Genomic DNA, 18,168 nt, shown 5'->3' with positions numbered 1-18,168 from the left:
GAAAACACTAGCTGGGGTTGAAAGTCTCAACTTATCAGAAAAAAAAGTTACAATATGCCTTTGGAATATAATGATTGTTTTTCGTGTCACCAGAAATGTTTTGAACACGTATGTATGTTAAACATGTTCAAAACCTTCTGGCAACATGAAAAACAATGAACTCATGAAATTATATTTAAACGTGTGTGTTATCTGACTACCTCTTAACAATGTTTACCAATGTTGATCCTATACAGGTATGTGTGTGTATATATATATATATATATATATATATATATATATATATATATATATATATATATATATATATATATATATATATATATATATATATATATGTATATATATATATATATGTGTATTATTTTGTGTTATCAAAAAGCTGTTACCTAATTCTTCCCTCTGGTTTCACCTACGCATAGTAACCCGTCAAAAATCCATTAACATGTGATTGACGTGTTTCATTTTAGCTCCAATGTGCCTCTGTGTGCCAAAAAGGTTTTATGCAAGCCCGCAGCCTGTTTGTTAAAAAAAAAAAAAAAAAAGGAAATGCGGTAAGAGTCTTGTAAAAACATCATTTGAAGTAGCTGTTCTTTGCATGCAATGTGCAATTAATTCCACCATGCTGCCTTATTGTCATCAAAGTAAAAAGCTACAGTATGTTTAGGACTGTAATCAAAAAGTGGCAACAAAGTGCCAAAAGTACATTATGTTCTATGTTCTATTTTTTTTTCTTTTTTAATATGAATACTACTTTTCAACAAAACATTTCCTAATTGTCTAAATCATATTTGTCTAGTTATCCATCTGCGGTGGCATTATTAAGACAAAAAAATACACCAAAGATAATTTAGGATTTAGAGTAATTTATGTGAGGTTTCACGATACACAACCTGTGCAATTAACGTGTCTGTGTACTTTTGACTAAAGAATACGAATTGCATTGACAATGTCAAGTGACTCATGTTCCCATAAATCAAAGAGGCAAAACGTGTAGGTACCACCACAGGGAGCATTTTTGAAACAACTCTTTAAAAACACATTAGCTTTGCACCCTAGAGGGTACTTTGCTTGTCTGGAGCAGATAATATAGTGTGCATGCACTGCTGGTTCTCAAATTCCCGCAAAATATTGTCAAATAAGTATTTAAGTTCATTTTTCACCCTTTCAAAGTTGTGATGGTTTGGAAAACTATTGCAAGGAGGCCGACCCCCCCCAAAAAAACAAAAAAAACGGAAACATAAACTGAACTATCCCATAGACATATTTTTATGTTTTCTTATGAGGCCAAGCATTCAATCCCAGATTTTTCTTTCAAGCATTTTCTAATGTAGGCCCCAAAATAACTGTTACAAAACAACACAATTAAGTATTCAATTCTTCATAAACATGTGTGAATTACTGGTATTATATTTGTACTTAATTAATTCAGTCCGGACATTCAATTCCAGGTACCTTTTTTTCCAAGTGTTTGGCTAATAACCTTAAGGAGGCTGTTTTTATAGAAATAAAAATGAATTAAATAGAAATTAAAATGAATGAATGAATAGAATTAATCAACAAATTATTCAAGAAAATTTATACTCTTGTAAATTACAAAAACTGCGTAATTTTGTGGAAATTATATATATATATATATATATATATATATATATATATATATATATATATATATATATATATATATATATATATATACATATATATATATATATATATATATATATATATATATATATATATATATATATATATATATATATATATATATATATATACACACACATATACACACACACACACATATATATATAATATATATATATATATATATATATATATATATATATATATATATATATATACATTCATCCATTCATCCATTCATTTATCCATCCAGCCAGCCATACATCGTTCTATCTTGTATATATACATATATTTGTATTTTTATACTTAAAATCTTCCTGATATGTGCGCCTCACTTTTGCTCTTGTGCTGGTAACTTCCTTCCTTGATTTTTCCCAAACTTCCTTCCCAAGTCTTCATCATTAATTCAAGAGTTTATAATTTGCTCGAAGTGGCAGCAGAGCGAGCCTGAAAGTTTGGATATGCGCCAGCAACAATAAATAAATTACAGCTTCACATGTATACGTTCGCCTGCGCTAAAACACAGACGGTTTAAATTACTCCATCGTTCATACACACTATCAGTGAGCCGTGAAGCCACGGCCCATTAACGGGTTTCATCCCCGGCCAATTAACCCCTCCCGTTAAATCTTGCCCAAACACGCAGGATCATTAAGAATGTCATCAAAGTATATAAAAGTAGCTGCTACATAAAATATCTATCGTCTGGATTTCAGTGTTGGTCCAGAAACCACAAAAGTCAGTTCGGATCAAGCAGTCGGAAAATGGATTCAAACAATATCCGTGCGCCAGACATTTCCTCGCTTTCTTCAGTCGTATTTTCACACTAAAGCCTCTCGCCATCTGCCTGCGCAAGCTATAAAAATAGCACATTTACAAGTCCTGTTGGGTTAGAAAACAACATTTACATACAAGGAAGGAAGCATTAACATAAAGTGGCCAGATAATGGCACTTTCCCTCTTCTTCCTGAAGTCCTTCTTTGCTGGTGGAAACCTCTGTGAATTAAACAATTGTACTGACCTAATTTGCTGTCAAATTAACTGGTTTCTTCTTTAAACCAATGCTAGTTCGAAATTGTTCTCCAATGTTGTGTAAAACTGTGCATCTTAAAAAACAAACTGAAAAATACAATGAGCTAAAACACTGATAGACAATTGTTGAAGGCTGTTTGATATGGTTCAGGTTTTCAGGGCTTCCCTCTAGTGGTAAGGAGGACTTCATGCAGCCACTCGAATGGGATTTTTCTGGTTTCACTTACTTGGTATGGATAAATTAAAAAAAAAACATTTAACTGTTTCATGGAGGAATTATATATATATATATATATATATATATCTTCAGTATTGCTTGGCATATTTAATTACTAAAGTTGCAATGGCAAAACTCCACATTTTTGTGACCTGTGATCTGTTTTTTCTTTTATTCTTGTTTGTCCCTGGTGTTTTTGTCACTTAGGGACACATAACTGTGACATACTGTATGTGCATCCAGTTCTTTTTAAGTCGAAAAAATCATCATTCTTGAGTTGTTTAACACCAAGCAGGAACATCCGTTTCCACATTGCTCCCGTGCAGAATATACACACCCACATTGACTATATCTACTTCCGACTTTTACAATGAATCGACCGAGTAAACAACATTTAATTTATTAGTTGAAAGTGATGAAAATGTTTGTTTGAGAGCAGGTGGCTGGACGACCAGCAGGCGTTTGTAATGTCAATACAGTGTTTTTGCTGGAAAATTCCACGTTAGCTCAATTTTATAGAAATGAACCATGAATTAATCGTGACTGCTAATTTATGGGACATTTTTCTTCTGCTAATAACATCTTCACATCTACATTTGAGTTTCTTGACCTTGTCATATCACAGTTTTGTACATACACATTAATTTAAGTGTGTAAAGTTTAAAATTCCACAATCAGGGCCCTTTAAGAAAACCGAAGACAGGACCTTGTCACATCCACTTGAATGCGGTGAAAACAAAGTCTTAAAAGCGTGAGAGTGAATCAGCGTGCACAAAACAAAGAAAAGAACGGTTAGAAGACGCTAACGCATGAGGTCAAAGCAGCAGGTGGTGTCTGGTCTGCTTTTGAAAATATCACATGGGCTGAGGAGGTGAGGAAGTGGTGACCCCCACACAGTAGGAGCGCTGAAGGCCAGGAGGGAGACGCAGAGAGGAAAGAAGCCGGACAAGGTAAGAAAGGCATCCTCCACACAACGCTTCCATGCGTCTTCCTCCACACGAGGACCACCGCTGGTGCTAACAGCAGCTGGTGATGCCGGCAACGCACCAAGAACCCGCTGAGCGCATTTCTGAAAGCACCTCCGAGGCTTCAAAGAGGAAGGTCTTTGTGGAATTTCCTCCTTCAAGTCATTCCAAGAGGAATAATTTGCCGACGGTCTAATCATACGAAACGGAACAACACAAAAGTCTCACAAATTTTTAAAAGTTCTTGACAACTTGCAAATTCAAAGCACAAAAAAATGACGTGGCGGGTGGGATCTGGCCCCCGGGCCTGGAGTTTGACACCTGTGCTTTAACACAAGGATGTCAAACTGGTTTTCATTGCGCGCCGCATCACGGTTATGGTTGCTCTCAGGGAGTTTGTTAAAAACCGTGAAACCACATACATACAGGAAATCCATAATCGCTGGTGGTGGAATGCCAAAAATCACAGTTCAGTATGAACCGATTTGAAGGTCGCGGTTTCGTTCACATTCCGTGCAGAAAGGGAACAAAATCCAAAAGGAAGTGCTTATTTTTTTGGTGAACATGGACATCCATCTGTCCATTTTCTAGAGCCGGTTATCCTCGCGACATGGATTTGAACGCGGGTCCCTGAACTGTGAGGCGAACGTGCCAACCACTGCACCACCGAGCCGCCTAAACATGGACAAATTTCGCTTTTTTTTTTTTTTTTAATTACGAATAAGTTCTAGTATCTTGCATATGTTTTTCTTCTTAAATTGAATTTGCAATCCACTATGTTTAATTTGACCTTAACATGACAACTAGCCAGAAGCTGAGCAGCACTGTGGTTGTTTTCAGAATAGGTTTGTGGCTTGGAACTCTGCAACATTTGTAAAGCTTTTGATCTTTCAAAGTGTATTATGATTTTCCCTCATGATGAAAACTTAACAAAAATTAGCAAGCTTTTGTGGGCCACAAAAATGCTCGCAAAAGGGCCGGAGCGATCCCATGAGCCTTGGATTTGACACCAGTGCATGGTATGTTCAAAATGGATGAAAAGATTTAAAACAATATGTTAAAAGGCCCAAATTTTGCTCCAGCTGCTTAACAGACAACGCACGTGTGTTTAATCAGTCAATTTCCATTACGCAATTAGTGCATAGTCCTCTCAACAATCTTCTTCCTTACTGAACTTTCCATCAAAGTGGGGAGTCTAGGGGGAGCAGGGGCGGGGGTCCACGCTGCTGATTAGCGGAAAGACTGAAGCACTCTGGACAGGGATGATTGCTCGGAGGTCGTCTGCAGGGTTATCACATATCCTGAGGACAACAGGCAGGGGGTTGACACCATGAGGTTAAAGAAACATCAGGGAGGAGAGCAGGAGAGTCTCGGCAAAGTCAATGTCGCAAGTTATACGCACCTTGGAATTCTTCTTCAGTTCCTCCCTTCTTGAGGGTATGCGGTATTTATTGATGTATTTTTCTTTATGCAAGATGATGGATGTTTGTTGTTGGAAAAGGCCCCATCAGGTTTTGCTTTCCCATGCAGCCCGCTTTTGTTGTTCAGGCAGCATTTAGCAAGGGAGACATTCGCAGGCCCCCCTCATAATTCTAACAAAGAATACATTCAGTTAAGCGGTGATAAATGGATTCTAAATTGGACATCAAACAGAAGAGTCTGAACAACAACCATGCTAAATGTTAACTCATTCAATTTTTTTTATGTTATTTATAAGAGTCCAAACTTTCAGTCCCGAGTTAATAAATATTTGTGTGTTTATTTATTTCCAAATAATGTTTGTCTGAAGAAGGGTCTAAAAACAGCAGGTATTAAATGAGTTAAAATAATGGATTACTGTAGGTAATTAGTACTAAAGTAATCCATTATTAATTACTAAAGTAACCTCAAGTATCCAATTTAGTAGGAGGCATTTTTAGATCCTCCTCTCGTCAAACTTGGGGGAGAAACACAAATAAGTAGCTCACTTGAAAAACGTGTCTTCCTGATATCACTTTTTGGTGCCTGTAAATATAATGTATTTACATTGCGTACCAGTATATAAAATAAATTAAAATGCTGCATACTTTTGAAATAAATTTCTGAAAAACACTTGCAATGCTAGCGAAAAAATATAAGAACATTTTGTCATATTTGTTCATGAAAAAGTTATATTTACACAACATATTCTTCCAGTTCTAAAACTGCAATTGATTTTATTTCCGTTAAACTCTAAAATATTAATTTTAGTCAGAGTTTAACAAGGGAATAAAATCATTCAGTTTTAAATACATTATTCTAGTATCACACCTTTTTAAAAGAATGCTATAGTTAGAAAAATAGAATGTGTTTTATAAAAATTGCATTATTTGTACTCCACCTTTGTAAGGAAAAAAAACTTTTAAATTATACATTTAATCAACCATTGATTCATTTACTTCCATATTTATTTATTAATAAAACATTTAATTACTGACAGTTTTAATTATTTAATGAAACATTTATTTAATTCTGGCACTTTTGGTCCTCCATATTTAGTTGGGCCAATGCTAGGAATTAAAATGTTTTTTCATATGTTTTATCTGCACACCAGTTCTCTTTTGTTGTGTATTTTCCTTAAAAAAAAAAATAAGTATATAAGATATGTTGCAAATTATTTGTAAGAACCCCAGTATGAGAACCACTGCCTTACAGAAGACATGTGAAGATAGATTATTATGACAGGAGACAGGAAGTAAGGAGACAAAATATTTTCACTGTTTAATATATTTGACAAAAAAAGAAGAAAAAAAAAAGCAAAGGGATGCCTGCGCCGTCGCAGATACGTTCCTTTTCCAATCACAATCACATGACAATGTCAGCATAATTATAAAATGTGCCCTCACATTAGAGGGCAACTAAAACAAAAACAAACCAAAAAAAAGCCACGTCACGCACACACATGAAAACAAACCGCATTCATTTGGTCCTCGAATCAACACGCAAGCAGTAAAGCTATTGTTTAAATTATTTGGTTGTAAGTGTGCAAGTGTGGCCCTGATGTGCTGATGCAGCAGGATTAATTCCACAAATGTAACATACACCGTCACAGGCAGATTTTGTCGCACTCAGTTGACCTGCAGTTGAAGGCTTTGGATGATGTGAAACAAAAGAGATAATTGGTTTATTACGCCCCGCGTTTCCAAGCCAGTAGCGCTCTTTAAAAAGTGGCTTTTGACTCCTGTGAGAAAAGGGTCAAAGGATGGTATTTAATGGCTACGTCTTGAATGGGAAGTGTTGGGAACGTGACTCACTTTATGACCTTTTCTCCAAACAAGACAAGATTGCTTTGCCAAAGATGGCTCTAAGAATAAACTCACCTGCCTAGCAGCCATATCAAGCCAGATAATTTGTGTGCAATGTGGGAACGAGGTCATTTTAAAGACTATATAGCCTCACAAATCATGGCCCGACTATGCCGAAGTCCCAATCTAGCGAGGAGAAAAAAAAGCTAGCAGATGCTAACTTCAATTTTTCATACTAAGCTAAATGTGTAATCCTTTCATATTAATACACGTGACAGAAAGGCAATGCTAGCAAACAAAAAATGAACATATCTTAGTAGCTGTTTGTAGCACTTGAAGTCTGATAAGCTTTTTCTCACGCTAACTATGAACACATGTATATCACAAAGTGGCCATAAAATGCAAGCTAGTGGACAAAGGTTAGTGAGCGGTTAGCAGCTGTTAAGGTCTGATAAGTGCTTCATAAGCTTTATATGAACACGTGTAATGGTTTAATTTCAACACAAATGACAACTTAGCAACACCACAAACAGGCTAGCAAAGCAGGCTAACTAGCGGTGAATAAGACATCATAAGGCAACTATGAGCAAGGATTGTTTTCATTTTAACATGCATATCAGAGCGCAGCAATGATAAAGACAAATGGCTTATGGGAATTTAAAAAAAAGCTAGCAAAGCCGGCTGGCAGCAGGCATTTATGTCCAATTAGAAGTTTTAAACTTACTGTGAACACGTGGAATGGTTTCAATTATTCCACACATCACAGTATGACAATGCTAAAGATGAAGTCTAACTAGCATCTTAGCAGAGGCTGCAAAACAACAGAAAAAGCAGGCTAGCTAATGGTTAGCAACCTTTTATGTTAAAGAGGCGCCATAAGGTAATTATAACATATCCTATGGTTTCACTTTAGTACACTTCGCAGTGAGGCAATGCTAAAATGGAGGCTAATTAGTAGTTAGCAGCCTAGCGCACACCACAATGCAACAATGGTACAAAGTCCTTAACAAAACCTTACCATACCGAAGACCTCAGGTTTATGAATAGTAACGTAGGATTACTAGAAGCAACTATCCTTTTGAGATAAGAGGCTTAATTAGTAAGTGTATACATACGCTATGTTTTGTACATATACAACAGCACAACATGCTAAATAATCGCAGTCTGACGTCAAAGCAGAGCAACTTCGGCATTCAAAAATAGCTAACGAAGCACACTTACATTTAGGTCTGATGAGGTTTCATCATGTACATTTGAATAAGAGATGGTACAGTTTTAGAACTTGACTCATTACCGATTGTATCAATTGTAACAGCAAGCCCTAACAGATACGAACGAACAAATGGGATCAAACGCGTTTCTTCTTTGGTTGAAGGATTCAACTGAGGTGACGGCATGATCATTTTCATACCTAACGTGTGACAGCAGGACTTGAAGGAGTCAGTGGGCAAACTGAAAAGACGAACATGAGGCAGATATGAGTGCGGAAGAGCAGTGTGTGAGTGACAATATTGAACAATTCAAGTGAGTATAAATAGATTGATTGAACATGCCCTAGCAATGCCCACGTGATTCTCTCAACACACACGCACACGAACACAAAGACACACTAATGCAGTGATTCCCACCCACTGAGCCTCGGCACATTAGTGCCTAAAATATTTCTTTATGAATAACATGTCTTTTGATCATTACATTGACTACTTAATACTGACAGGTAGAGCAATTATAGGGCCTATATCATAATAGTACTTTCCACAGTTAAAAAATAAAGGATGGAACCTTAAATCGAATTCCTTATGAAATATGTTTTTTTTTTTTTTGGGGGGGGGGTGGTTGTACCTAAACCGTAAGTAAAAAAAAAAAATTGGTAATAATAATACGGGAAATAATGTCTCCTTGGATAACGTGGGTGTGTATTTACTCTTGCATGGGCGGTACTGGGCGGTGTAGAACAGGAAAAGCAAAGAAATCTTTGAAATACAACAATGAAGGATAATAAAATTTTGGGGTGTTTTAGATGAGAACATGGTAACATGGTTAAAAACATTGAATTTCCATAATACGGGCCCTTAAATGTTCACCATTTCTTAGCTGTAAAAATGTAAAATGTAAAAATGTGCCTTGGCCCAATAAATGGTGGGAAACACTACATTTATCAACCTTATTCATAAATATAAGGTTTAAATACACATTTGGCTTTACAAAGAACTAACCATATATATGATTGAACTAAAACAGCTTTCTAAGTGCTTTTTTATGCAGTCAGTCCATCGAGAGTGATACGCTCCCGTCCACAGGATTTCTCGACATAGCTGCAGAAAACGTCTGCAAATGTCATTTAAAGTCAAATATGACGTCGGTTGGCGGCGGACGGAATTTCAGTCGCAAAGCTTTTAGACTGGACTCCTCATATCTGTGGCGGATTATCAACGGCGACGGCGGAGTACTCCGCGTCAGATACGTTGGAAGTGTCGATGAGGCGTGCCAGGCCAGTTCGCGTGGAGTACTTGAAGATGAAGGCTTTCATGAGGTCGTAGCGGTAGTTCCGGTTGATGAAATTGTAGAGGATGGGGTTGAAGCAGCAGTGCAGCAAGGATAGGCACTGAGTGAGGTGCATGGCCACGTACAGAAAATTCTCCAGGCCGCAGGTCAGAGGCAGCATACCCAGCAGGGAGAGCGAGTCGGCCAGCAGCACAGAGTGATACGGTCCCCAGCAACCCAGGAACACCACGATGTAGGCCAGGATCACCCTGCGGCTGACGCGACGCTCCTGCTCAACCGTAGTGGACGAAGGCGAGGACGTGCAAGCGAAGGCTCTGGCCAGCAGCGCGTAAAAAAATGCGATGACAGGGAAGGGGAGGACAAACCCCAAGAGAATGAAGCTTAGTTGGACGCCCACCATCCACTCTCTTGGGTGTTCCTCCGGATACACGGGTCTACAGAGTATGCTGTCCCCGTGCGAGGCCTTCACTGTACGTAGGAAGTAAGTATCTGGCAAAGATGCCACCAGGGCCAGAAGCCAGACCCCGATACAGATCACTCGGCGCGTCAACTTCCTGCGCACGCCACCCTGGTTCTCCCTGTGGCGTTTCACGCTCAGATAACGATCCACGCTCATGCACGCCAGGAAGAAGATGCTCCCGAAGAGGTTGACGGAGAAGAGGAGGTGCGTGAGTTTGCACGCCACCTCGCCAAATGGCCAGTGGCCATGCTGGGCCAGTGAGCTCACCCATATGGGCAGGGTGGCGCATACGCACAGGTCAGCCACCGCCAGGTGGGCGATGTAAGTGTGGGTCTCGTGGCGAGGGGTGGAGTCCCGCTGAGCTCGAACATTCACCCACAGGACGAGAGCGTTGGCCGCCAGACCCACGACAAAGATGAAAGTATAGAGGACGCACATGGAGTGGAGCAGGACGCTGCGGTTGAAGGCCGTGGCGCACACCGTGGTGTCCACGGCGGAAATGTTGGAAAAGGTCTCGGAGAAGTTGAGGTAGCCCAGGGACTCCCACAGGTCCTCCATCTCGCTGGTGCTCAGACTCATCTCAGCAATCGCAGGGAGTCGACACAGACCGCAGATAGAAATCCTGCAAGAAGAAGACATCAACTTATCATTCATTGCACCGGTCTTAAAAATATCTCTGTCAATACGGTCTGAGTTCAAAAACTCTATTTGGAGATCATGAAGGTCATCGTGGAAGGTCCAGAGGAAGGACAGCTTTACAGAAGGTCCTTGGTTTACAACTGGCGCAAAATGTTTTGACATACCGCACATACTGCGGGTATGTCATCAATCATTTGGTTTAAATTACCCGATTCAGATATAAATATATTCTCCCATTTCAACTAGGTTAGATCTGTGGACAAACAAAATTTGCATAATAACGGCATACATAAAGGCTCAGTATTCTTTGAGATATAGTTCTTGAGATTGTTATCTATTCCAAGACCAGTCCCAAGATCACTTTTTAAGTTTCGTCTCATCTCGGAATCAAAGGCATTTTTACTGTCTTTTCGTGATGTCGGACGGGGTGGACTCAATATTTTTGATCAAGACCAGCTCAAGAACAATTGAAACCAGGCGTGTACTAGTGGAATCAATAACGGAACGCCCACTTTTGATGAGCACAGTCTATACAATCTTGATAATAACAACATCTTGCTCTTGATTGGCGTAGTCTTGACGACAACACGTGTCTATTCAGAACATCATATCAGCAATATGTACACCTAATGAGCTATGGATCAGAACAGCTGCACAGAAGATTGTTTGTCCGCAAAATAACACCGCTCAAACAAAGCGTTCAGACTTTAAACGTCCACTATCATGTCTGCTGTCAATATGATTGATGCGCGGTCAAGGCGAGCGAGAACGTGCGGTTCCAAACAAGTGTTGACATTAGCGCCTCCAGCACAGTGCAGATTAGCCATAAGGAAGCAGCACGGAGAAACCCAAACAGTGTATTTCCGGAGCGTTCCCGGCATTCCAAAATAAAGCACTTTGGTGGGAAACCCGACGCCACTTTAAAGAATGTTTTCCCATAACGCGCCGAACGAGAAGAAATCCTGTTTCTTTTTATTCTCCCCGCAAGGTCGCAAAGGAGCTGTCGCAATGCAGATGATCAAAGGAAAGGCAGCACATGACCTCCAAGGCGTCATTTTTACAACATCTGAAGGTAATCGCAAGGGAGTGCTTGCACGACATTTCAAATGGTCGCATAACTACAGAAATGGAAGCGACAAGCAGTATGTTCCTGTCCTCTGTAGTTGGCCTTGTCCAAACTGATTACTTACATTTCAAAACTCACACAAAACGTTGACTGTTAAACGGAATCTGTCCACGTGAAAACCATTCATGAGCACTCGTAGGAGAAAACCAGGGGTGTCTAATCTCAATCTCCGAGGGCCGACGTCCCGCATGTTTTTCAGGTTTCTTTCATGAGCAAGCCCAGCAGAAGCCTGATAACGATCTTGATCATTAGAATCGGGTGTGTCGGAGAAAGAAACCTGGAAAACTTGCAGGATACCGGCCCTCGAGGATCAGGTTTGGACACAACTGGAGTAAATGTTTTAAAAGGCAAACTCATTGTATTTAATGAATGTATTTACAAATATGTCTAAAAGTATGTCTAAAAGTATTTTAAAACATTTGAATGTACTTGTAAATACGTTTGAACGTATTTGTACACAAAATGCTAATCACATAGAATGTTTCCTATACTGCTATGTGCCGTATAAATTTAATACATTTTGTGTTTCTAGCATTTAGCTCAAAAGTATGTTCTGATGTATCCTAAGTATTTGCAAGTACTTGCAAATTACATGAAAGTATGTTTGAATGTACTTGCAAGGACATTCAAAATATATTCAAACGTACAGTACTTGCACAAACTGGCTTCATCGGTCAAAAATGTTTACTCCACATTGGCAGCTTCATGTTTCTGCACATAAGGTGTCTAAGGCACATTAAAGTTTTCCATAATCTGGAAAAATATTGTAACATACTGTTGCATTGTGTAGTACTGAATTTACATCACATATTAATTTGGCCAATTAATTGTCATCATTTTCCCCTCCCAAATGTCGTCATCAGTATATGCCTTAAAAAAAAAACATATCAGTCTGTACCCATCTCAATAATAAAATTTTAACACAGTAGACCTCTGAGATCTGCATGCTCTAGTAAATTCATGGAGCACATCAGTCTAAGCAAACATGGTGAAGCAGCGTTTCGCTGTTATGCTGCACACAAATGGAATAACCTGCCACGAGAAGTGAAGTCAGCCTCAAGTACCACAATACTTAGAATTGTTTTGTAAAATAATTCCTACCGCCACTAAAAAGAGCAGTGGATTATAAACTGCACCTTCAACGAATGGCTTATTTTAAAACCGTTTTTATAAATGTGGCACGCTGCATTATAAGGCGCACAGAATAGAAGCTACAGTAGTGACTAGCGAAAACCCGCGGTTTACGCACGGTATAAGGCGCACCGTCAGGTTTTGAGAACATTGAAGACGTTTAGGTGCGCCTTATAGTGCGGAAAATACGGTCTGCGCAAAAACTTGAATGCAGGTTGCAGTTGTCAAAACACCCGAATTTTGGGGGGCTTGGAATGGGCAGGAAACGAGAGCTCACGGGTGGCACACCAGGCAGTGTGGTATGCTGATAATTTGACAGCGTCATTCAGAATGAAACAGTGACATTATTAGCCCACGTTGCTGCATCGGCTTCACGGTGGGCTGCCATGTCGCTTTCGGCTCCTGCGACCAGCCGCCCGCTGCGATGTTGAGAGGTCGGCCTGGGAGCGGGTGGAGGTTTTGTAGAAGGGGAGGCAGATCAAAACCAGAGCATGGCTGCCTTAACCCTGCTTAATGCCCCAAAGTGACCTATACACCCACGGAGGCCGAGATCAGTGGGAGGCTTGACAACACGCAAAATCCACACTTCTTTTTGTTAACTAAATAACAACATTCCACAGCTCGAGGAGACATTTTAGGATCACTTCGCACTCAGTAATAATGACTTTTTAGCGATTAACTCTTTCCTTGCCATGGACGAGAATTCTCGTCATGTAAAATAGGTACGTGAGGTGAATTATCGTATACTATGTGGTTTTTGTGTGTGTGTTGGCATCCAGGAGAATGTGTCACATTTCATGCAAAAATCCAGTACCGTACCACAATATTCTGTCAGCCTTGAAAAAAAAGTGAAAATGCTCGAAGCTGACTGGCACTCTATGGGTTGCCTTTTTGCATATGGTAACTTTTGGCAATGAAAGAGTTAATATGCATTCTCTAATCAGTTCCAGCAGTTTCGTGTCATTCAAAGCACCTATTTGCCAATCGCGCAGCTGCAAGTATTTTTGCTTTTTTAAATGATTAGCTACTTCCCGTTAAAATGTGTCTAGTCACATTTGCCCTAAATCCTTCAGTAGTAAAGTACGAAAATAAAACTGGCAGTCGCTAGCTGGGTAATATAACATCGGGGATAATGTTACAAATCACTAACCGGGACTGCTGTCGGCATAAAATGTTTACTACTATCATTATAGAGGATTTGGGTGTTATTAGGCTTGTAAATCATGGAAGAATTCACATTTGATCATTAACTCAATCAATCCCAAAGACTTACAGTATTTTTACTTTTTTTTTTTTTATGAGGCCAAACATTTAATTTCAGGTACATATTTTTCCCTTTCTTCACGTGTTAAGTAAAGAGCTAAACAGAGCTGGTACTTACTCTAGTACTTAAGTAATAAAAGTAATCAATTGCATTAGGAACTTACTTACTAGGTAATTAAATACTAAAGTAATAAATTATGTAGGGCATTCAAGTAGTAAAGTGAGTGTAGTTAGGTAAGTAATTATGTATTTAGGGGCTAAAGTAACAAGGTATTTGATTCCATTAAGGAGGCTAGTACTTAAACTAATCAAAGTAATCAATTACTTCAGGTACTTGCGTTAGGTAAGTAATATATTACCTGGACATTCAAGTAGTAAAGTGAGCGAGTATATATTTAGGTGCTAAAGTAAGTGAAAGTATTTGATTACCTCAAGTACTTTAGTACCTAGGGTAATCCAAGTAACATATTACTCTCAGTGATCAAATACTAAAGTAATTTATTACTCTAGGTACTCACTTTAGGCAATTAAGTACTAAATATGTTACTTTAGGCTATCCAGTAGTAAAGTTAGTAATTATGTTTTTAGGGGCTAAAGTAAATGAAATTATTTGATTCTTTTAAGTATGTTAGTACTTAAAAGTAATCAAAGTAATCAATTACTTCAAGTGCTTGCTTTATGTAATAAATACTAACGTGATATACTACTTTAGGCAATCAAGTAGTAACCCTTTTGATTACTTTTAGTACTTTTGTATCTTAAAGTAATCATTTTTAACACTCGATTACCTAAGGTGACAAATTACTTTAGTAATCGATTACTTTAGTACTTAAATCTCAGTACCAGCCATTTTTAGACTATCTTTGAACCAAACAAAAAAAATGGTCAAAAATACAAATCTGCAACTGCCTGGGATTGAATGTCTGGACTCGTAAAATGTAAAAATGCGTCTTTGGCATTGAATGAGTTAACTAAATTCTTCTCCTCTGATACAATGTTGTTTCTCCGTTCTTAGCCTTTTAATTTGACTTGACAGGAGATAGGGCTTTTCTTTGCAACAGAGGGATTTTCAACCAAGATAATCTCTCACAATGACCTCCGATTCCCACATATTATATGGAAAATACCTGAGCCAGGTAGCTCGGCTGGCTTCAAGCTAATTAGCCCCTTAACACCCACTGCCATCAGATAAAACACACACACACACAAACACGTGTTGAAGAATCTTTAGTTTTGAACCATTGAAGCTTTTCATTTCTTTAATAAGGAAAAAAGAAATACTTGGGTCAAATAAAAAATAAAAAAAATTAAAAAATATAATGAATTGTGCTGGAAGACTTGAATTCGGCAAACGTATTCAACACTATACAGTATCTGTTTAATTAACCAAAAAACAACGGGAATGTGACAGAGATAAATAAAATCGTGTTTAAGCTTTTATTTAATTAATCACGTCAAGCTGCAGATAAATTGTGCCCGTGATTACCATAAACATCTAATTTTGTGTGTGGAGGGTTTTTTTTCCCCTAAATGACGTAAATAGGAGGTATATTTACTTAATTAAGCAAAAAGAAGAGAGAATAAATTCAAGAGGGATTTATGGTTAAGGCAAGGATGTTTATGCTAGTGCAGGAGAATAAATCGTCGCCAAATTAAGTTTAGAGGTAAATTGGCGAGAAGTAAAGATATAACATGAAATACTTAATGCAGAAATAGGTAAATAAACGCATTTTTACTTGTCTGAATGCGTTATTCCTTCTTTAACATAATAAACATGGACCCAATAGTGTTGTTGGATCTCTTTCACTGACTCAGCCCCCCTGCGAGCATCCAGTTACAAATTAGCCCAAAACGACGCTTTTGTCTCTCAATACACAGACAGTAAACCGTCAATGAAGGAGTTTCATGTGCAAATGTCTTCCCGCAACGAGTTTGGCGCAGGTGCAACATTTTTGTTGTTTTGCCACAAGTTTCTGTCGTCACTACTATTGCACTATTTTGTCGCTGGTATCGTTCTAAATACGACACGATGTAATTTGGGAGTATTGTTGATTTGTATCAGCGCAACGGAGACAGGGTACTCTTATCAGATGCAATTTACAATTCAATAGATAGGGGAAAGAAGGAAAAGATGAACATGGAGATCATGCAAAGTCAAAATCGTGCAAACGGACTTTTTTTTACGGTTTCGTTTTTCGTTACGTGTGGGGGCAAATGCTCAAACTGTCATAACAGTGGACATAATAACAGTAAACTGATCAAAACGGCTTCAAAAGTCTCATTTCTCACTTCTCCCGTAGCACGTGAACTCATCATTGCGGCTTACCTCTTTTCTGGTAAGCCTTTCGCAGATTCTCTGCACGATTCTCCGCTTTTCTCTTAGTTTTGCATCAAGTCCGCGAAAGTGCACTTCGGGGTCTCCCCTCTGAGTCCTCGCGCGAGAGTGGCTCGATGACTCGTTGTGCACTTGCTGATACTGACAGGGAGAGCAACGCCTCCAAGGCTGGACGTTGTCGAGGCGGGGGCATGGACTTAGTCGTCATGGCCCGGTTTCGGCCGGGAAAGGGTCGAGAAACGTGCTTGTCCTGCTTCGGAAGAGGAAAACTACTAGTACAGTAGCACAAGCAGTCACATGCAAAATTGCAAGTCTTAAATTCATGAGCACCTACCTGAGAAGCGCTCCCTCGCTACATCGCGTGTTCAATCATTGCGGCTTCACTCTATCGAGGATTTTCATTGAAGGCACCATCGCTTTTTCTATTGCACGTTTACCTTGCTATTTTTCTTCCATTTAGGTCGGACCAGTCAAAACAATATCAATTATTGTTATTATTATCATGATCCATAGTAGGCTCACAGGTAAGGCTGGCCAATAAACAAAATAAATAATACACAGGTAGGGAAACTCGCTGGCAATTTGGAGCATACATTTTCAGACCTAAGATGAAATGCAAAATTCCACCAATCTATTTTTTTTCCACCATGTTGCATATGCATGCCAGAGATTTGATCATACTTCATTCATACATGCTCTGTAATTATAACAAAAACATACTGGGAAAGCATTTGCGCACCATCCGCTCTCTGACATTTTGGGTTGAAGGGCCCCGTCCCGGGAGTGCCTCGCCCCGCCGTTATTTCAGAGTGAAACCAGACTCAGTCAACCACATCCACAGTTGATCGGCTTCCACCCAAAACCAACCAACTCAGCAGAGCGAGCAACTGAAACGCCCTCTGAATAACGAACAGGATGGGGTCAAAGTCATGTGCGAGTTTTGATTTTAATCAGGGGTTTGTTATTTCAAGTCAAGCACAACAGTACGTCTCTGAAATTAATAGAGCCACAGGAGGGATTTTACTGTTACCCTTTGATCTTTGCTGGGTGTGAGCGGGGGATTGCATGTCCATCCACATGTGGCGTTGTTGCATATGACTGTCATGTGCATGCCAAAGCAACAGGTGGCACTATAACCTATACCTATACGCACAAAGTACCGTAATTCCCGAAATATATATATTTTTTTTTTGTCCAAAAAATGAAGGCCAAATTTAAGGATGTGCCCGATGAACCGTAACTATATAAAAAAATTTTGTTTGTTAATTCAACAGCATTAGAAACGTTGGAACCTTCAGCCACATAAAGCAAGTTTTGATGCACAGATGTGCATATTTATACCAGCTGTATTCTTACTCACAATAAGTACCGTAATTGGACGAACTAGAAGGGTTAAAGTTGGCAGTTAGCAGCTAGTGCCTGTTGCAGCCAACAGCAGCTTGTGTTAGCTGAGGTTGTTACGGCATTATTTTTCATAAAAGAAGCGAGCAGACCGAACCAACGTCCGAGTCCATCCTTGTTCGCAGACACAGGAATATTACTAAAACACAGAGAATCATGCTTTACATAACATATCTCATTCAAT

At 39.0% G+C, this 18,168-nt stretch overlaps 1 protein-coding gene across 1 annotated transcript; it reads right to left on the bottom strand.

Moving 5' to 3' along the window:
* Positions 1-6,575: 6,575 nt before the first annotated feature.
* ackr3a (atypical chemokine receptor 3a) lies at positions 6,576-17,352 on the bottom strand. The gene is made up of 2 exons (XM_088414374.1): positions 16,575-17,352; positions 6,576-10,711 (listed from the first exon to the last, which is right to left on the bottom strand). Exon 2 carries the CDS (start codon positions 10,666-10,668, stop codon positions 9,535-9,537), a length of 1,134 nt encoding a protein of 377 aa, XP_088270500.1. The 5' UTR covers positions 10,669-10,711; positions 16,575-17,352; the 3' UTR covers positions 6,576-9,534.
* Between the last annotated feature and the right edge of the window lie 816 nt (positions 17,353-18,168).

This window comes from Hippichthys cyanospilos, chromosome 5 (genome assembly GCF_059441005.1).
Source record: "Hippichthys cyanospilos isolate Australia breed blue-spotted pipefish chromosome 5, RoL_Hcya_1.0, whole genome shotgun sequence".
Lineage (NCBI taxonomy): Eukaryota > Metazoa > Chordata > Actinopteri > Syngnathiformes > Syngnathidae > Hippichthys > Hippichthys cyanospilos.
The sequence above is the reverse complement of the archived record's forward strand: the minus strand, read 5'-3'. Positions and strand labels throughout refer to the sequence as shown.

Coding starts and splice junctions, on each gene's coding strand:
- ackr3a (XM_088414374.1), bottom strand. CDS start 10,668: ATGAGTCTGAGCACCAGCGAGATGGAGGACCTGTGGGAGTCCCTGGGC.